The 22,351-nt window shown below is 37.0% G+C and overlaps 1 protein-coding gene across 10 annotated transcripts in view; it reads left to right on the forward strand.

Moving 5' to 3' along the window:
• The window catches only part of RIMBP2 (RIMS binding protein 2), a 136,889-nt gene that overhangs the window by 58,141 nt on the left and 56,397 nt on the right, over positions 1 to 22,351 (forward strand). For 9 of the 10 annotated variants that reach the window (XR_009745720.1, XM_061466153.1, XM_061466152.1 and 6 more), the window contains exon 6: positions 20,923 to 21,012. Coding sequence is in view for 9 of the 10 variants with exons in the window: in XM_061466153.1 (XP_061322137.1) it covers positions 20,923 to 21,012 (90 nt within the window). In the remaining variant the exon portion in view is untranslated. Of the gene's footprint in view, positions 1 to 15,748; positions 15,782 to 20,922; positions 21,013 to 22,351 lie in introns of those variants that run through there. The other variant, XM_061466155.1, reaches the window with a different exon arrangement.

Here is a 22,351-nt window from a genome sequence, read left to right on the forward strand (position 1 = left end):
TTACTTACTACTGCAGATATTTTCTAAAATTTTGGATTCTTGAAGCAGTTTTTGGATAAGACAACTTTTCTAGGGCAGAAGTAAATTGGGCTTCTCTGGTAAGGAAGAGCAAGTGACCTGATGTGTGGCTTGTGCATTTCTGTTGTATATGAGTTCACAATGCTGTGGAAAAGTCTTCAGATTAGGTTTGTAAGCAGGGATGATGTCACAAATGTCAATGACAAAGCATGGATTTAACAGAAAGTAATGTTAAATAGCAGCACTGATCAATAAGTAAAAGTAGTTTCACTGAGCATACAGATCAATGATTCACTATTTTCTTGGTTTATATAGCCACTGTCTTTTAAAATATCACTGGGGTTGGATTATTCCAGGCTGTAGTTGCTTCTGTTATTCCAATGAATAAAAAATTGCTGGGTAGTCACCAGTTGTGGAAGACAGTTGGAAAAGAAAGAGCTTATACTCTGTTTTTATGAACAGAATTGTCCAAGAGTTCTGTGGCCTGCTCTTCCCTGCTACAGAGTCCTTGGTGTTGGAGATTATACACTTGGAAAGGGCCTCTGGGCTCACACCTTTCTGTGTATTTTTTTCTGATGGTAGGAGAGGACTGAAAGATCAATACCAGCCTGGGCAGTATATTGAAAAAACAGTAAATATAAAGGGAAAAGTTGATTGTTCCTGAATTATTTCATCTGTCTGAACCAACCACATGTATTCTATTGAAACTTCATCTTGTTCATTTAGTAGGATAGTTTATAGTTTGCAGCACAGCTAAGCATTACTTTGAAAGAGAAAGATGTTCTCTTAGCTCTTCAGTGCCCAAAGGGAAACGATGCAGTGCCTGGATTTCTTCATGTCCTTGCAATGTCTGCATGCCATGTAAATTCTGACTGCTGTTATGTCTGCAGTGAAACCATTGCCAGCCTCAGAGCTAGACTTGTAGATCAGAACAGAAAAAATCTGGTGAATCAAATGCCTGGCTTTCCTAGTTACATTCTGTGAACTGCAGTTTTATGTGTTTCTCTTTGGCAGATAATGGAGGGGAAAAAACTACTTTTGCAAAACATTGCCAATACAGTAAATCACTGTGAGTTTTCCCCACCCCACTCCCCTGTGCTGTTGTATCAGTGGGGTATTTTTGTTTGTTAGTGAGCTTTCTTTACTTCAATTTTGGAATTTAGTTTCAGTTCTGTTTCTTGGATTCTAGCCTCCTGAGTGTCACACGAACCAAATGAGATAGACAGATGAGCTGGGACATACCCTTTACAAGATCTCAACTATTCAGATTCTGGAAATAATTTTCCTGAAATAGGACTGCATCTTTATCTGTAAAATGAATAAGACTGCAGTCCTCCCATGGAACACCATTTTTAGCACATTACTGTATAATTAAGTTGAAAACCAAGACAACCCCTTGAGTGTGATGGGGAAATCTCTACCTCTGGGAAAAAGTAAAACCGTATTTAGTAAGCTAAAAAAAAAAAAGAGTCGGAAAGGCGCTGTAAAAATTTAATTAAACCAGGTTTAACACAGCTGAGTACCATGGGGTGTCATCTTGGTGGGGTATTTCTGTTATAGGGAGTGAAGCCCTTTATTTTCAGGGTCAGTATTCACTATTTGAAATTAGTCAGGATTTTAATCTTGCTGTCTTGGGTGATGCACAAGAAAATAATCTGTGCTTTAGCAGAATAGATATTTTAGGACTGCAGTCCCTCTGACAGAAAGCATATGGTAATGTCAGTGCCAACTTTCATCTGCAGGTTCTGATTTATACACCTCTGATCTATTCAAAGTGATAGATGTACAATAGTCAATACTGAAGAGAAGTATGATGATGACTTTGAAGAAAAGCAGAATTTTTGTAAATTTACATTTTGGCAAATTCAAAATAACTGTTTCAACTTATTTATCTGAAAATGTATTTTAAGGGCTTAAGTTTGCTTGTATACTGCAAATAGTACACGTGGTGTTTTAGAAACCATATGTTGATGGGTACTCGGTACAAAAATTAAATTGATATTAAAAAACCCCTCCATAGTTCTAAAATACTGATGAAATAAGAAACTCCAGAAGCTCTGTAATATTGTGGTTATTATCATTTTCCAAGGCCAAGTCACCAACTGTGATCTGTGAATCATTAGAAGTCCTCTGGGCATGTTGCTGATTTCTCCATCTGGTTTCCATCAGTCGTGTCCTTCTCCAAACTTCACAGTTCTAAGAGCATCTGTCAGTGAAGGAGAAGGGAGCTTGTGTCCCACTCAGCAGTTGCAGAGACTTGATCCAACTGTGAATCGGATGATCAGAAACCAGGGGGTAGGCTGGGGTGTTCCACGCAGTAGCATATGAATGGGTAGGTGTCTGCATGAGAACAGTGGCTCACGCTGTGGGAAGGTGTTGCTTGCCCATAGTCTTAGCTCATTAATGGAATGAAAGATACAGACATCTGATGGGGGTGACTAAGGTGTATAACTAGATTGCACTTTAAGTGAAGAAACTGAGATTGTTCTTTTTATTTTCAGTTGCAAGCACCAAGTCAATGAATAAAAGCAAGATGGTTATTTCTGCTAGTGATCAACAGCTTTAATATTTTTCTTTACCATTTTCTTCCTCCACGATTCCTGTTTTGAATCTTTTACTTACAATATGGCAATAAAAGTTCTCAAGCAGGTTTGATTCAAGTGACATTAATGTCCCACCCTGCAAATGTCTCTTCTGGTTCCTTAGCAGGCTGAAATTCAGAGCCTGGGTTGAGCTGTTAGAACACGTGCAGAGATCTGTGAAGAAAAATTAGCCTTCCTCTCAGACTGCAAGAATAGCAAAAGGAATAATGATGAAAGCTATTGCTGAACAAAACAAATTATTTTTAGAACCCTGTTCTCTTAGCTCACCTAGCTGAAAAGAGAAGCTGTTCTATGCTTATGTATTTGCCTCTGTCTGTAGTGTAGACCCACTGATAAACCTTTTTCAGAAGAAAAGGAAAATACCTCAGGTTGAGAATGCATCTCAATGACAAATTCAGTCTACAGGAAGAATCTGCTTTGCATCAGAGAAAGATTGTCTCACTGAAAGTGTAAACACTAAAGTCTAATTTGTGGTGATGTTTTACTATATGTTTGTAGCAGTTTTCCCATGTTCAAGAGGAATGTGTCAACACCTCAAAAGCAGTAAAAAACAATTTGCCTTTGAAAATGTGTATAAAGCAGGGTCAGTACCTTGCCAGAGGCTAGCAAGGTGATTGAGCCTGCTGAGGGAGTTTATTGTAGAGGACAGGAGCAAGTGTGCCAGTGCACACTTTTATGAATAGGACTAAATTTCCTTGCCTTCCCCTAACCAGTCAGTATTTGAAGATCATAAAGCACTTCGGGAGTTTGCTGTGCTTTCCACAGAAGTGTCTGCTTATTACTGGTTGGAGGGACACCATTTTTTCCCTCTTTATTTCTCTGTGGTTTCACTTCACAGAATGCTCTGGGCAGTTTCATTTGGGTTTCACCGTGATTCCTTTGAATACTTAAGAAAATTTATAGGAAATCTGGTCTCTGGGGGTTTTGTTTCACCTTTTTATCTTACTTTTTTCCACCCAGCAGGACTGGTGTCCAGTCCTAAGATTTGTAAAACCAAAGTTCAAATATGGTATGTGTTTATCATGGAATATCTTATTCTGTATTAATCCACAGAGTATCAAACACATGCAGAGCTAAACCCTGTAACTGGTCAATGCATGTAGACCATTGCTGATACTTTCTTAAAATCGGAAATTTCACTAACTAATTGGCTTGGGATTCAACAGGGCATTTGAAAACCATGTTGTAGGGTTACTGAAAGAGTAATTTAAATTGGAAGATGGCAAACTATTCTGTTGCCAGCTTGTTTGCTTGGTTGGTCACCCTAGTCTCTTTCATTTTTTAGAAGCTAAGAATTCAGTCCTCTGAATTCCTGAAATCAAAGACTTAGTGTTCCCAAGATTCAAGTTGGCAAGGAACTGCTCTAGGGCAGCAGTGTCAGGTAGATTGTATTTAAAACAAGAACCATTCCTTCCTTTCATTTGCACAAAGAATTGGAAATGTCAAGCTTTTGTTCAGAGTTCTTATAAAACCACAACTAAAAAGTCAGAATCCTCCACAAAAAGGAGTATTACCCAAGAGAGCTGTAGAGCTTTATTTGCAAAGCACTTTATAACTCTGTATTGGATGACATCTAAGCACTGAATATTGCAATTTTGATTGTGTTGTGATACAGAACAAGCGCAGATGAAAACACTAAATTGCAACAATGGAAAGCTTCATTTTTTTTCCAGACATTTAGTGCTGGTGTTCACTGAAGTCTGAATTGGTGTTTAAAATGAGGACTTGCCTAGAGGAGATTTTCTTTTTGTTGTGTACGCTTCATTGGACAGCAAAGCGATTAATTCCTAAATTTAGGAATTACTCTCTACATTATAGCAGGATTAGACACATTTTGGCATTTGAGCAACTTTCCACACACATTTTGCACATAAGAAGCAATAATGCCATTTGACAGTCTGGCACAGAAAAAATATTCAAAATTTGGGCTTGTTTTCCAGCCTGTCCTGGGAACAGGACTGGGATTTTCAGGTTTTCTATGCAAAGATGTAGTTTGCCATAACGTTCAGCTTGCCATCTTCGCCCTGCGGAGGCAGATCACTTCATTGTGGGCAATTTGGGACCCTCAGGGAAAACTGCTCTGTCATTTTCTACGTGTGGTTCAGCTAGCAGTGGTTGAGTTAAGAGACTGAGTTAAGGAGACAACATTAGCTCAAATCCAGTCATTCTTAAGGAAAGTATAAAGTGATGTGAAGTGATTTGGTTAATGATGTAGTTAAAGCCCAATTAAGGTGTGTACAGTCTTGGCAACACCAAGATTGAATCATGCGGAATTATGCTGAAAACAGTAAAGAAAAGGCCCAGATTCTGATCCTCTGCATCAGACATGAAAAGTGAATACAAAACAGGGTGGCAGAGAGTTTCATTTCCTCTGGGTAAATAAAACATTATCTGAGTGTTTGAGGGCTGCAGTATTTTGCATTTGGTCAAGATCCTAATCAGGTGGCAGTTTTCATTTTGACAGGGACTGAAATAGAATCATAAGTCTGAAGAAATGAAGCTAACAAGCTTCCTTCAGCAGCTGCTTTTTCCATAGAAAATAGATTGAGAAAGGTAACCTGAATTCTCTTGCTAGTTACAGTGTCAGTAAGATCTAACTCAAAATTTCTCCCTTGTAGTTCCATTTCACTACTCTTTTTTTCTTTTTCAAAACACCCTAAGGCTGTATATTTTTTTCTCCTCCTTAGTGAAGAGCTTCACAAGTCTGTTAAGCGGAATGAAACTTTGCATAGTCGCATGCAATCTGAAATGCCTGAGTGAAAGAAATGGATTAAGCAGATAATATACTTCAAACAATTTGAAGCATAGAGATTTAAAAAGCAATATTTATATATGAAGAATATATTTTAAAGGAAGGTTATGTTCATGACCTACTGTCAGTAAATAATAACTTTATTTTCTTAAAAGAATTTCAGAACACTTTAAAACAGTAATTACTTTATGTGTGGGTTTGGCCACAAGTAGATTGCTTGTCCATAACAAGAAGAGTTTATTCTACATCCAGTTTCCTTGGATGATAATGATTTATTTCTAGCTCTTCTGTTCATTCTCCACCATTTGCCAGTATTATTGTGAAAGAAGGAAATATGTGTGGACTTTGTGCCTTCTGCCACATGCTGGGTGTAGTGCTGTAAAGGGGAAGTAGACAGGGAAAGAAATTGTCTTTTGTGTAAGTACCACTTTTGGCCTTCACAAGTTGTTCCAGATCAAGTCTTTGAGAATTAGCCAAAGATAGACAGGGATAATGGTCCTCTGAAATATAACAGGCTTAATAATCAGAAATCAATCTTAAAAATAATTTCCACTATTAAATGTAGCATAAATTGAAGGAGAAGAAAATGTGTCTACATCGGGCATGGGGGAGAAAGCCTGTAACATCTTTTTCTGTGGAATTCAATTAAGTGTTAATTTGCTGGAAGCTTACAAAATAGAACAGCAGTAAACCAGTAATGCTGGGAAAGGATCTCTAATGAGGGGATGAGCAAATTGAGGAGAAAACCAATTCATTGTTCAAAATGAACTTTTCTTTTTAGCAACTGAAAATGCTCATAATTTTTCTTACGTGCATGTAAACTGAACAAATGAAACTCTGCCTTCCTGTTTGCTTGTGCTAATGGTAGTTTAGGCTCATAGATTTCTAAGGCCCATGCATGCAGGAAAATAAAGAACATGTTCATGAGAGCCTCTGTTTGAGAGCGCAGAGCTGAAATTAGTAGTTTACCTATGAAGATTGCAGCACTAAATCAAAACTGAATATGTATGATGAAATAAAACATTTGATCAAAACCAGCATGTTTAACCACTGCTTCTCCTTCAACAGATCATGAGAGTAAGCCCATGATCTTTACATATTTACATCCACATTTACAGTTCCTCCATTCTAAAATGCACATTAATACTGAAATGATAGTTCACCAAAAGGCAGCCTCCTCACAAATGCAGGATCTCACAGACGTACATACCTGTCAAAATATTTTTGTGAAAATAGAACTTAGTTTAGTGCTATAGGCAATGGAAACATTTTGCAGTTCCAGAGCTAAATATTCTGCATTAGGAAATTAGAAGAAATATTGGTATTTTATGTGCTATTATGCCTACTGGAATGACAAGTATTTTGATTATTGCTGGAGTAGGGGGATCTGTTAAGAGATCTAATCCCCGGTACCTCAGTGATCTCTGGTAATCACTTTTTTGGCAAGCAAGTGTCATTCTTCAGTAGATACGAGGGAAAAGGAATCAGTGATACGAAATCTGTGTTTTGGAAAACTTCATAAATGTGTAGCCATCTGAAGCTATCTTTAATTTTCAGTTTCATTCTTCACTTTGCTGATAGCAGACTTCAGTGATGCTCAACTTCATTTAAACCTAGCATCAGTATGATGAGATTTCATCTAGATCTCAAAAAGAGAAAAGACTTGGCATCATTTGCATTTGACATCCCTGCACTACAACATTTAAATTGCATATATAACTAATATCACAGTCCATTTTAAAAAATGCAGAGGGTAGTTAGCTGTGTTTGCTTCTGTGTTACAGTGACAGGTAAGACACCATGCAGTATCCCTTCAAAGTGCAAAGGCAGAGTTCATCGTCAGCTAATATAATTGATATTTTTGAATTAATATGGTCAGAAATGCAGCTAAGCTATGTTCTTTTGAATATTCCCTACTGTCTTGTGGTCTATTTATATTTATCCTGAGGTTTCCTGATAGCCATCCTATGAAGACGTACACTCTCACTGTCTTTTTCAGTTCTTCATGTGCTTAGAAATGCTGCCTAATTCAAAATCTTCATTCTTAATGTGAGATAAAAAGAACCTTCCCCTTGATTAACCTTCCATTTTGAAAGTCACACCATTGCAATTCAGAAGCATCACTTAACTTTGTTATCTGTTAATATTTAACCAGAACTAATTTCTTTTGGCTTTATTAGAGCTGATTAGTTTGCTTGAAGACTGAAGATCTCTCAGCATTCCTTGTCACGAATACATCGGGGGGGGGGGGGGGGGGGAGCTAACAATTGAAAATGCTTTAATATGAATAAAAATATATGTTAATGAAATTCATAATAGGTGGAAATAGAGTTGACAGTATCTGGTCTCAAGTGTCTGAAGTGCTGGAAACTTTGTGTAGTTTTCAAATGTTCTCCAAGGATTTGTGTGTTGCATAGAGAATTATAATTTCCTTGTGAGAGATCCGTTTCTTACTTCATTAATAGATTTTCAGCTGTAGGTTAGGTTTTAATTGATGAGTTGAAAGAGCAGAAATCATGCTGATGTTGTCTGTGTATGGCTTGGGAGATTGCTATACAAAGATGAAGCCTTATTTTAATCAAATATAATTTTTTCTCTTTTTTCAGTTGACTCATGAGAAAAAGATAATTTTGATAATTTTTAAGAATCACAGCAAACAAATATTTAATAAACAAAGATAAGTTATTTCTGTTCATTGTTTTCCTCTGTTGCACTGATAATGCACAGCAAGTGAGGCACAGAAACTGTGACGTGAATATAAGTTCAGGTGGAATGAAATTGCATGAAATGCATCTTAGTTTCTGACACAAAGGGAAGCCCAAAAGCTAGTATTCAAAAAGTATTTGTTAGCGTATACTAGTTGGCAGTATCTTTCAGTTAGAGTACTGGGAGTTTAAAATCATAATTCATTTAGAAGTAAGTTTTTAAATGCATAAGATTGATATTTGGACATTGTTTGAGTAGCAATATGATATACGTACGAGTAGCAAGTAAGAAATTCTCTGTAATTGGTGGTTTTCAGTATCTTCTTTTTCTTGCCTCTCCTCAAAGCCTTTCCTGAGAACTTCTACCAGGCTTTAAATGTGTAGCTGCCACAACAATTGATTTATATGAGCTCAAAAAATTGAATACAATGAGCCCTAAAGATAAATATAATTAGCATTGGAATTATTTTCTTTTTGATCTTTAATTCAGCATGAGAAATTTTCAACACTTAATGTTGTAAAGCGGAATACTATATTCCAATGGTAGCAGCAATAATCCTTTATATTGTCCAACGATTTTCAGAGATTTCCTTGAGTAGGGTTGTTTTCACTCTCCAAAGTTGGGATTTTTTTTCTCCCTTAATATATCATTTGAGTCATGATTTATTTTCAGTTCAGAAATCAAATATTTTGCATCATTATTCTTCTCCTTTCTATTTCTCTCATGATTATTTGCTGATCAACTGACATTTTACACCAAAGATGAATTCTATGCTCTGATTAGACTCTTCCTGGTTGGTTTTCCTGATGGCCTTCAGACTTCTGGGCTGTTCTCAGGTTGTTTATGTTTTAAATATAAAACTCTGATTAAATACCCGCAAATGCACAAATCACAATAGCAAAGACTGCATATGTTTTTAAGAGAGACATAAAATCATTGGAATTTTATATGAAGTGACATCAAGAAAGATTATAAGAGCTATATTCAGGATATGAGTAATGCATGCCTATATTAAAAGATTTTATGGGCAAAGAGAATTTGAATTTCCTAGTGCTCCGATTGAGTGGCATAAGTCAAAATCCTTTTGCAGGCTCTAACTATTTTAAACATCTCAATAAATGAGCAAGTAGCAAAAAAATAACACTGTGCTTCCACAATGTGTCAAGGTTTTATCATGGAAATAACTATGAATAAACTTTGGTTATTGAAATAATACAAATGCCTTAAGTCCCAGAATGTCTGGTCTAGTTAAGGAATATAGTAATAAGAAGCTGAATACAGCAACTGAGTGAAACCTTGCAGAATCTTCCTGTTCAGCCTCAAGCAGTTAATAATTGACTTAAAGAATAAACCAAACTGTAAATATTTACAGATGCATCACAAAAAGCTTCCCTTCCTCATGTACTTCAGGAAGTGAGAAGCTGAGTGTGGCTTGCCAGCCTTCCTTGTACAAATAATATTAATCGTACCTTACTGAATTACCCATTTTAATGTGCTTTTGCCTGATCTTATCTGGTGGCTGAGAGGTGTCAGGCACAAGAAGACCCTCCCCTTGAACAGCCCCCAGGGGAGTGATACTCTCTTTCCAGGCAGTGGCTAAAAGGTCAGCTTCGGCTAGTAAGGAAGATTGATTTTAATTAAGGGTATGATGTGGTACAGCTTGAATGAGCAGAAAGAGACTCTGACTGTTTCTGTTTGCCTGTGTCATTAAGGAGGGAAGATGGATGCAGTTGCATATATACAGGACTGCTTTCTGAGTAAGTGGGAGTGAAATATGTTTTACGGTTACCACATGTAATGCTAGGTAATGAAATCATTAATTTTTTAAGACTGAGGGTAAGATACACCTGATTAGTCATGGTGAAGCACATTGAAGATTAATTGGAGATGCCAAGTAATATGCTTGCCAAGACAAGAATAGCAAAGAAGTAAGTGTGACTGCAACTTTAATGCAGATTTCTAACTGATGATTTTCTCCACTGTTAAAAGCAGTCAGGACTCTTCTTGGGATTTGTGTCAGTGTTTAATGAAGGGGAAAATACTAGCGGGTTCAGATATATTGCTTCAATATTCCACGGCTCTTAAGGTGTTAGTGCCTTGTATGAATTAGGGCCTTGATGATTTAATTTTCTTTTTATTTTATACTACGCAGAATAGTTCATCACTATCTTCCTGGCAGCATTAATTAGATTTAGAAAAGATGAAAGAAAAACTGCGAATACATTGTTTAGACTTTGTTTTGTTTCTTATGATATGTTAGCACAAATATGTTAATACATATTGTTGTTAATACATTGTCTGTGTTCTGCTCTCCTCAAAAATGCCTGGAAAATTGTTCTTATAAACTGCAGAGATATAGAGCAGATTTGTGACAGCAAAATAAGAAATTCTGGTAGTTCTTAAAGGCTTAAAGGCTTGTGTGTTTGTGTAGGGTGTGATACACAGGAGGAATTTTGTGTGTTAATATCTGTCTCTGAGTCTGCTTTTCTATTGCTATTCAGTGCCAGTCAAATAATCCAGGACCACATTTACAGAGTGTTCCTTGTTGGTGACTGTCCTGGCTTGTCAGGGATGTCTACAACCAGGAGGGGAATCCAAAATCAACATACTCAGAAGTACGATTCTTGTGGAGATACTGTTCCCATCGTCTTCATTTGCACTCTGTCAAATAACTTTTCCTAATGCCATTTTTGTAACTCCAAGCTGCAGAGTTGTCTTCAAGTAGCCACTGTTCCTTCTTCCATATGCAGAGGATTTCTTGATTCCAATTAATTAGACTCGATTAAAAAATGATTTGAAAACAGCTTTGATTAACAGAATGTGATACATGGTGATTTCCATTTGTTTAAGAGCCCTGCGGATGGCGAAGGGTCATGGCTTATCTGCATGTTTGTTCTCCCCAAGGCAGGAAAACGAAGCATTGTGATCTCTGTAAATGGGAGTGAAGTGTTTTGAGGTAGATTTGGAAGGTTTAGAGGTAGATGAGATTTGGTTCGATCCTAGAAGGATTAGCGCATTGTTTTGTATAGCTTTTGTTAAAAAAATCATGCAGGGAAAGCAGTGGCCCATAATACTAACTCATACGTTTGTTTGGTGTTTATATGTTCTATCTTAGTTTAACAGAAGATGGAAAAAACAATTGTACAGTTTTACCTGAAGGCTGTACTATTACCTGTTCTGGAAAAGCAACTTTTAGAGCATGAAGAGCTATTTCTTGAATGATGCTTCTAGCATCAAACTTCTAACACTATTTAGCAAATCTTTGTCGTTATCTGCCTTGAAACGAAAAACTGCCTTTTGTTTCCAAGTAATTTATAATTTTTTAAAATATTTGCTAAACTTTGCATAGAGATTTCCAAAATTATGCAACATGAATTTCTACCTAATAAAATTACTGAGACAATTGAATAACTGCTAGTGTCACCAGAGTTCACACAGGTTTTTTAACATTTGCCTCTCTGAAGTGTTGCTTAAAAATATGCAAGTCTACAAAAAAGCACTGAGCTTGTTGAGCTGTAGTTGATATTATGCTTAGGTTCAGCACATTTCATCCTTTTTTAGTGCCACGGGACTGAGTTGTTCACCTGCTGGGGCATGATGTTACCATGACAACAGCTGATCTGGTTTGCTGTTCTTTCCTCTTTCTGCATGACAAAAAGGAAAGCTTTTTGAGAAATATTTGTGAAAGCTGATCTAACTAACTGTGTTTCAATTACCTTGTGAAAGAGAGCAAGAAATGGTTTTGCTCTTTTCCAGTAAGAGTAAGAAATTTCTGTTATAAGAAATAGCACAATGAACTCGACAGTTTAATCAAAGTTGACAAGATCTCTCCATGAGCTATACCTATCTAAAAGCGTCTGCAACTGGTGTGCTAGCAGAATAAGAATACACATGGTCTTTAGAGGATGCTGTAAGGTATTCTACTGAGCAATCTCCAAGTTCACATTGCTGTTTACCAGTCTGCACTCTGTGTTTGGTTGATCAGCAAATGGAAACCTTAATGACTTAGTAGATAATTGAATAGATGCTTTCTTTTGCAGCTTTAGCCCTAATGAGCTCCAGTCATTACCAAAACAGCTTTGCTCATGCTTTTTAGCTCATCTGTTTTGTTCTGCCACTAGTGAAATGGAAGTGGAAAATGCAGATAGCAAGTTCCTTGTGAATTATCCCAAAGTGTGAAGATTCATGCCTGTGCAGAAAGCACTAAAATCATGCTATGAATTTTAATTATTCTTAAATATTTGGTGGTGTTTGTTTTGACCTACGGAAGTGTTAGATCTTTGGCACATCCAGTGGACTCAACACAAAAGAACGATTTACTGAAATTGGAGATGTGAAACAAAAATATGTGGTATTGATAGTAAAATAGAAAAAAAAATGTTTGTTAAGGGGGCAGTGGGGAATGCCCCGTTCAGATCATGCAAGCTTGATAACAGCATTCAAGTGGGGTTAATGTTTAACCTACACTGTGTTTTCTTTGTGCCTTTATACAAGACCAGGGACCTTTTTCACTCCTTTCTCCCTTCGCAGTGGATAATTTTTCTTTTCCCTTGGGTATAAGCTGTCCCTGAAGGAACTAGAACTGTGCCACAGCAAATGAGAATTAGACCTTCTGTCAGATATAGGGATTAATTTATTGTGTTGAAAAGTGAGTGTAAAAATAATTGAAAGAAACCCCCCTGAGTAAATATTGATTTTACTTCAGCCCACAAATCAAATTGATTAACTTTCTAATACTGTCCAAGGGAAAACACTGCTGTAATATTAAGATTGATTCACTACTAAAGGCTGTAGAAATGTATTTTTATTGTATCTTTGGCTATGTTTATACTCCCAGCAGCTGGATGTTATTTGAAAGGTAAAATCTTTCAAGTGACCAAATATGCTTGTTTGTTAAGGAAACACTAAGTAGTAGTTTGGCTAACTTGAGGTAAGTTGGCTATCGTCAGGAGGGTAACCTGAACAAAAGCTAGAGCACATTGTAAAGGTGCTGTGGGTGGCTGAATTATGAACAGTTGTGTTGTCAGTGGTAGAATTACTTTGGTATGAAGCTTATATTAAAGCTTATGCATATCAAAGTAATTTTTGTATGGTCACTGATGAAAGCATTATTAATACTGCATAACTTTGTTCTTTGAACAATGATCAGTTGAAAGTATTAAGGTGTTAACATACGTAAATAACTCGCCATTGATGAGAACTGACCTTTCCCTTCCCCTTATTTTGTTGATAGGCCTAAAATTACCTTGAATTGATTCTTCAGTTATCAGCTATACATACATATAGTATGTTTCCACAGCAAGATTATGTATGATTTTGCCATTAAGGAATTAAGCAGCTATCCAATGCTAACATTTCATTGCAAATGCTGAGAAGGTTTTAAAAGGGTATATTGGAAACATAACAGTTGCTGTCTTTGCTTGTTGGGATAGTGTTTGTTACTTTCTGCAGAAGTTACAAGAAAAAAAAGGTAATGCCACCTACTGCCAATTAGAAGCTTTATTCTGTGTTGTGACCTGATGTATGAGAAGACACTGGGGCTTTTGAGTGTAGACTCTGGTGATGCATTCCACATACCTTATGGAGGAAACAAGGCATCATAAAATATGAACATAATAGCAAATATTAAATAGTGCTTTCTTGGGGAATGTCCAAAAGTAGTCTTGAAGAGGACTTGCATATAAGGTAATTCATTATAAACATCTGCAGGCTGATGGTATTTATTCACCAGTATGGATGCTAATAAAACCATTGCACTTAGAGCTATCTAAAGTTATCACTTTAGCCATTTTCATTATAGAAAGAGATGAGGGGGTCTTATCATGTACATATGATGTGCCATAGGTGAAGAAAATAATAGGGAGAGCAATTTTCAGTGATGGCTGTAGTCTGAGAAGCAAATCAAACATGGTTACATGTGATTCTAAAATGGGAGAATCTTCCAGAAGTTCAGTTCTCTGATCCTGCAGAACATGGCAGTGTAAATAAGTGTTCTCATGGGGGTGATGGTTTTGAGATGGTAGAAAAAAGATTGTGCGGACAGGTTATGAGAAACAGACAAAAAGAGTGTGAATGAAATGAGTTGGTAGCGCAAAGCTTGTTATCCTAAGAGACTTATTGAAGTATAAAATAATACCATGCAGTAATTGTTTGTGCTTCCTCCATAACATCTGGTCTGGTGGCTGTAGTGCTAAGACACTGATGATTTCCAAGTCCAATAAACTGCTAGGGTTCCTGTGCTCCTTATTTAGTACCGCTTTTTAAGGAGTGCTATTTTTATACAGTGTTTCTTAGGCTAAATTCAGCCAACTGATTAGAGGGGGTAGAGCTGCATTTGTTTTCTTTTGTTAGAACAAAGTCTAATTTGCATGCAAAAGGTCCTATTTTTAAAATAAAGGAAATTAAATTGTGATTTTATTTAAAATGCAAGCATTACTGAGTACATCTTCCTTAATCTTCAGAGTAGTAGTAGAAAAACTTATGATGCTTGTTAATGTCGTCTGTAGAAATTCCTTAGTTTTTAAATGTTAATATCATAAAATGTCTACTTCCCTGTACTACTTGCTAACATGTAGTTTATCGTGGCAATTGAAAGGATGAATGAAATGGAAATAGTAAAGTACCTCAAAAAAAGAGTCTTTAGTTCGATTATTTTTCAGTGCATTTAATAGTTTGCCACTAACTTAAAATGTGTAATTTATTGGAAGTGCAACCTTCTAACTCAGAGTTAACTGTGGAAGCCTGTACTGAGCAGAAGTGTACCCTTCATGGAACAGGGAGGTGACATTCAGCATCTTTCAGTGCTTCCTTTGGCTTATTTTACTGGTATGCAGCCAAAGCTGTCAGATATAATGTAAGTTGTGTCAGAACATGAACTAACAGTACCAGAACAGCAGCACCTCTTGTGAAAAGTGCTTCCTCCTGGTTCCATGCTATGCTATATAGTGGTTAGAGTTATGGAGGACAGCCTGTATTTTTCTTGTGTCGTCCACATGCTAATTACAAAGAGAAAATCAGAAAGGTTTTAATGGCAGTTTGCTGTACAGGCTGTGCCTCTCTGCCTAGCTCTGTTAGCTTGTCCATGTTAAGGTTCTTAAATAGCTCTACTGTGTACTATCCAGGATGAATCAGTTTTGCCTTTCAAATCTAGCTCTGAGAAGAAGAAAAAAAATGAATTGGTGGTGATGAACCTGACCTTAGAAATGAGTCATTTACAGGGCAAAAATACATGAGAGAAGATCAGAAGATTCTTCATTTTTCCTTTTTAAGTACCTGTGGACTGGAGGTTTTCACTTTTCTCTTGGATTAATTCTATTCATGTAACATCAAAATAGAGAACTATCACAGGGGATTATCATCAGAGTGTTCTAATACAGTCATTCCAGGTTACTGGCAGAAATAAGTCTCAAAGAAAAAGAGCTACAAATAAATGAATAGTGCATAGCATTATTTTTTTTAAGAAAAATAATTGATGGATGAGCACACTAGCACACAAGGCAACAGATGCCTTTCTCCAGGCAATGTAGAACCTTGTTACCCAGGCAGTGGTGTCAGATTGTATTAAATCTGCGGAAGTCATCCTCCTACCGTGTGTTTTATAGTCAGTCCTTATATCTGTAGGAGAATTTTTACTTTTGCTCTGTTACGAACACACATTTCTGCCTTCTGTTCTGCACTTAAAAAGATGCAACTTATATATAAGGTAACACCATTTATTTTTAATATGTCTCTTTTTCATATATTTTTAATGGATGTTTTATTAGTTGTCTCATGTTTTGTGAAGTATGTACTGGTGTGTGAGTCTCTATATCCATGCAGTGCTTTGGGCACCCCTTAAAAATAACACACTGCAGGATTGCTTGTGTTTGTATACATTTGAGAGGGCTGTCAGTTTCTGATTCAGTTTACTTTGCAGACGCTGAAAAGATCATCCTTAGTGTTGTTTTCTCAACTCTGAGCTGAATGCCTGAAGCATTCCTTACATCCAGCAGGAAGGATCCTTGCTGTTTGGAATTTTGACTGGCATGCTAAAAACCTTTCAGCTTCTTTTTGCCAATTATGCTAATTATGGTCCTGACATGAATAAAGCTTGACTGACATACCACCACATATTTAATACATGGAAGTATGGCTTGCGCTTCATGCATTTAACTCGGTAAAGAAGCTTAAGCTGTGTGCAGCTTCTGCCTACATACATTAGAAAAAGCTTGGGTTTGGTTCTGGAGCTAGTTGATGATAATCTGGGACAATGCTTTCAATGCTACATACAGCTTCTATGGTTTCTTTCCTCATCATTAATTTTCCACTCTTATTTCCCTATTTGTAAAATTTTTGGATGCATGCTAGACTAGTAATTCAATTTCTTCAAGCCCTTCAAGGAGACTGGTGAGAAGCTTTTTTGGAATATGAAGTACTGCTTCCTTTTCACTTGCACGTTAGCCTGCTAACATTTAGTCAGTGTTTGCTTTTGTGCTGTGTCTTGGACTAACTGGCTTGATGAGTTCTTAATCTTCCCTCTACTTGTCTTTATTAACAGTTGCAGTGGATTGATTTGCATAGGTTAAATGGTAGACCTCATTTGACCCCAGTTAAGTGTTGCTTCCTAGGCACAATTAAATTGCCAGAATTGTTACATACATGAATAAATGAAGAACGGGAGAGGGCAGCAGGGGAAAATGGACAAAACTCTCATTAAATTTGTAAGAAGAAGTCAGAACTGTTTGTATAAAAAATTAGAAAGGATGAGGGAAGAGTGCGTTGTAATGCTTTCCACAGGCTTGTTTTTTTGACTGGTACTGGTCTATTGTCAAGAAGTTTAAAGTCTAGATCAAGGTCCAAATTAACTGTGAAATCCCACAAAATCCCCTCTTAGGTCCAAGCAATAACAGTGGTGTCTCTTTGCATATCCCTTTTAGAATTTGGTAGTATTAAATTGAGAGGAGGAAGTCTGTAGCAGGGAATCCCTGGCATTCACAAGCAGGCTGGAGGCAAGAAGCTCATGTCCAGCCTATTGCTAGTAAGTCTGTCATTTGTGATGGCTGCGCTATGTATTTGCTGACCTCTTCATTCTGTTGACTTGGAGGTTCTGTTTGGAATTGGCAGTTGTAAGAGCTAAAGTGAGAAGTGCTGCCCTGTTGTTAATGCATTCAATGCTAGCTGACAAGTGAAGGAGAGAGAATGGAAAAATACTTATTTGAGTATAGCATCTTAAGGAAGCGTAGCCTTCATGTGTGAGAACCTGGGTATTTTTGTCTTGCTTAAAATGTGTTTGAAGTTTCAAAGCTGTTTCAGGATCCAGCCATAAATCCAAATGAAACCAACTCACATCATAGTAAAAAGGTAATCAATCAAACGTGTCAGATTCCCCCCAGATGAAAAATACCTTCTTTTGTGCCACTCTGCCCCCAATTAAATGAATGTATACAAAGTGGTGATATGACATCGCTTTTGAGAGGAGCAGCCATAATCTGGCAACTTTAAGAGCCTGACCATGGGCCAATAAGAATTTATACCGGAAATTTGAGTTACCTGGTTTGTACATAGAAAAAAAAAACCCAGTAAAATTGTCATCTTCCTGTATGTGATTTCAGTTCTCTTTTTAATATATTAATTGCCTGTTAGTTGGATTTTAGTTTGGGGTAGCTGGGATTAAGTTTGGTCTGGTTTTGTTGAAGGTTTATTTTTAACCAATCTGGAAAATGCTGAGGCAAATATTGTTAAGGGACCAGATCACTGAAATTGATGCATTAAGCAGAAAGTCACAAACTACAACAATGCATAGCTATTACAGCCATGAGAGAACATGAGCTGTAGAAGCCGTACTATAGAATGAGTGTGCTTCTCCAAGTAATAGCATCTGGAAACATTCAACAGTGGAGAAACTGGTTGTGAGGAACTTTGAGAGACAGCATAACCGTTGAAGTACTATTTATACATATTGCACAGAAACTAGCTTGTGCTTTGGGCAGTAGTATGTGCTGCTTCAGTTAACCACATCATGGGTTACTTCCAGGGGTATGACTGCTAGTACTACGTAATAGCTAAACTATTGAACTTACAAGAATTCTTCTGTCAGAACCTCTGTTTTAAGGGTCCATTGTTGAGAAATGACTCAAGTCAACAAATTGAAACTAATATTGTGGGAATTTCTGAGTCTTCAGTAATTACGACTTGAATAATTTCTGGAAGCCATAGCCCAATAAAGGAACTTGGCTAAATAATTTACAAGACTGGTTCAGTTTCTGGCTTTTACTACATGTTTTTGCTCTGAGACCTTTGGTGCATTATTTATTCTTTGTTCCTTAATGCTTTTTTCTGAGAGCAAGCAATCTAAATGTTCTAAGTATGCCTATAACTAAGGACCAGTGAAACTGGGGTTACTGCCCTGCTTCTAGTCATCCTTGCAAATAACATGATAAAATGTGTTTTCTTTAGGTAAAACTAAAACCCAGACCAGTTGCTGTGCCAGCTTTCATAAACTGTTTTTCATTATGGAGAATTGAAGTAGGGTGTGAAAGATGCTGGCCTAGATTGCCATCAATTACTCCTCCTCTCCTTTCCCTTCCCACCACCCCATTTCTGGTTGAGTTCCTTTTAATAACATTATTAAAACCTGGTAACTCGTTGTCACTTGTTCCTCATTAAAGTCAGCTGAGTAGTATTGATTTGTAACAAGTGGAAATGGATTCATTAAAGTCAATGTCAAATCTGGCTTGACAAGAGCCTGCTGATGTAAAGGTTTCAGAGCAGATAGTGTAGCTGGTTTTCATCTTGTAAGATGCAGAATAGACGCGTAATGCTTTACAAGTGACTTTCAGCAATTAATAGGACACAATGATTTATTTGCATATCCAAGGAACTGTTATGTGCCGTTTGTTGCTATTATAAAAATATTTACTGATTTAATTCACCCCTTTGCAAATGCAATGGAAGCGAAGAAATTCTCATTTTAGCCCTCAGGCCCTTAGCATCTCTCAGAACTTGACTGCCACTTTAATTGCACCCTGAATAACAGCTTTGATAGAGTTGAGAAATTATAATTGCTGAGCTGCATATGTGCCAGGTACATCTGCAGTCAGGAGACTGTGAACATGCTGCAGTTTGTCCTCTTAGTTTAGTTCAGTGCAGGAGCACTTGACGTGTAGTCGGGAGAACAGTTTCCCAAAGCTGATGAGATGTTCTGATACTGGACCATGGTGGTGCTGTAACATGTCATTATTTAAACCAAACTGATTTTCACTATCCTTTGTGTTCAAATTTAACTATAAGACTGGCACTCCAGGGGTGGGCATAGCAGGATCTTATGTGGAATTAATTCATATGTTAAAGTTGCTGATACTCAGAATGGCGTTTTCTGTGTGAAATGTTTTATAAAACATTTTAATCTCATTTTCTGTAGACAGAAACTATTCATATGATCATACTATTTGTTTAGCTGACTTTATAATTTTGAACCCAGTGGCCGATTTCAAACAGATTTGAATGTCCTGCCTTCTTAGATGTTAGTCATGTAACCAGTAGGCAGCAGTCTGTCTGCTTCACTGGTTCTGATGCTCAAGAAATGATGCTTAGGAAACAATTTAGATACACAGTTTAACAACTTCTGTTAATTGAAGACACTAGTGTTCTATTTAAAACATGAATCTTGTGTGCAGAGATTTAAGAAAGGTATGCTTGATACAGCACATTTTTGTTTCAAGCAGTTTGAAAACCATTTAAATATAAGAATATTTACCTTTTTTTTTTAGGGCTTATATTGGTAAATCAGGAATTGGCAGCTTGTTGGGATTTTTTATATTGAGAATTTTGGAGAGAAATTGTGATAAAACATGTGAACAGTTTTTCTTTACACCTCAGCAGAATTAGTAGAGAAATCTGCTGATAGTGTGGGTTTTAATGGTGCAATATTGGAAATAATTTTATATCAGTCAGAAGTGGGCTCAGTGTCACCAATTTTAGTATAGTTTTTGGCACATATAACCAGTGTTTTCAGAAGAGAATGTCTAGTGCATGCTGTAGGATGGAAAGATTACAGATTGCCCAGCATGACTGATTGCAACTTTCATAAGGAATTGAATTGAAGATTGCAGCACAGACAACTACCTTTTTCAGCTTCTGTGAAACAGAAATTGTCAGATACATTAGAGGATTATGCAGTTTTCTCCTGAGCTGCATGTATTTTGATTTGTGTGACCTGACAAAGCATTTCTGCATGTCTAGTTTGACTGTATATTTGAGTTTTATTTACTTGTCCTTTTTTCCTCCTTATAGTGCTGCCAGTGTAGTACACAGATGGTCTAGTCGGATTCTAAAAATATTTGTGTTAGAATGTGCATATATTCATTTATTATATATTATAAATAAATTGAAATAGGTGTGCATAAAACTGTGTACATGATTATACATTGCAGTTGTGGGCTTTTGACCTCAGAATGCCTTCTGAAGACCTAAGTTTGATAGCATGACATTTTTCTGGAAGCCAAGTCCCTCTCTTGTCCCAGCTGTGAGACAGCCAGGTCTGAGCTCTTCGTTACATCCACAAGGAGGTCTTTTTTATTATTGTTTTTGTTTGCACCAGGCCTCTAACTCATATCATCTCTCTTTGCTTGCACATCTTTAATCAGATCATCTACTGAAAACGTGGTTTTATGAGAACGCCAGCTGTAATTGCAAGCTAATCTGCTGCTTCTGTGCTTTCTGCACCTTCAGTGCCTTTTGGCTCTGTGCCTGATATTACTCTTAATAGTTTGTTAATACCAAATAATGCAAAAACATTGCTTCCTTAAGAACTTAATAGGATGTGCTGTAAAGAATGGTCTGTAACATTCTTTACTTGTGTTTTAGGAAAATGAACTGAAGGATGCTGGGCAAGAAAAGAATCGCCTGAGCCTTCAGTATGCAAGTGTGTCCCACAAAGCACTCCAATATGACCAGGTAACATCATGAGCACAGATCTCATACATTCATTTGTTACAGCGATCAGATTGCAGAGTGGATAAAAGTGGATTGTTTCCCTTTGTTTTTTCTTTGAATTTTAATATTTCACAATATAATGTTGAAAATCTCTTGTCCAGCACCAAATGTCCTAAGCTCTATTTAGTAGTTATTTCCCCTGTAGCATGGCACATGGCATAGTCTCAGTTATTCCAGGTCCTGATATAAAAGCTATTTTAATAGTAAGCATTTTTCTTCAGTTCTTGTTTGTACCTTTTATGGGACAAGAAATATGTTTCTGACTAGAGTGTGATTATATCTGTGGCAAATACTGCGTGGTGACCAGCATGGAAGGAGAGTCTGGTGTGCCTTACCTCACCACATATGCATTCAGTGGAAGAAACATTATGAACCAGCCACTTTACAGGGCTACATTTAGCTAAAAATAAAACTCCACTCTGGGATTTCTACAGGGCTGAAGTGAGTTGCTCGGCAACCTCATTCATATCAGAAGAGCTGTAACTTCCATAGGCCCTGATGAAAGCCCATCCTCAAAGCTTGCAAAACAGTGGTAACTGTACCTTTTCATATCTCTGACGTGCGAGTGTCAAAGAGTAGCCCACTGCTGAATTTCCAAACCAGAGGAGCTCTGATGAGTTCCTGAGACAATGTAAATGACTAAAATTCAGACGTGGCTGTGGATGTACTCTGCATTTTGGGTGTAGTATCTGGTATCGAAGCAGACCTGAAATTCCCTGTTGCTGAGGTTTTATATAAAAAGACTCTATGATAGGAGGAAGACACGTATAATAGCATCACTTAATTTTATTCCTCTGTCTAGAATTTCTCCCTTTCCTAACGTTTTTCCTCTTTGTTGTTGTTTACACATTGCCTTCACTCTTCACAAGGCACATGAAGTCTTACTTAGGCAGTTTTATTTTCTAGCTGACACAGAAATAGCATGCAGCATTAATGCAGTGAAGGCTCAGTATGTTGGTGACACAAAAAATGTTAGCCCTCTTACTATTAGAAAGGGAAGAACTGCGTGGTTAATAATGCTTTGTTTTAGGTAGTGCTTGGCTCCTACAGCAGTGAAGTGCTTGAGGTACCTTGAAAAATCCAGTAAAATGAATTTAAAATACGAAGTTAAAATATCAACCTTCGACACATTAGCCACTAAATAATAAAATTACCGTTTACTATTACAGTGTCAGAATTTGTCATACTATGGGTGTCTTCAGATCTATTCAATACTGTGAAAGGCACAAGGCTACAGTTCTGGATGCCTACTCTACTAATTTTATATCCCAGCCTCAGCAGAATCAGAGACTTGCTGCAA

Source organism: Pezoporus flaviventris, unplaced genomic scaffold, assembly GCF_033815535.1.
Source record: "Pezoporus flaviventris isolate CSIRO_AGI_PZ_B2104156 unplaced genomic scaffold, CSIRO_AGI_Pfla_v1 ptg000041l, whole genome shotgun sequence".
Classification (NCBI taxonomy): Eukaryota; Metazoa; Chordata; class Aves; order Psittaciformes; family Psittacidae; genus Pezoporus; species Pezoporus flaviventris.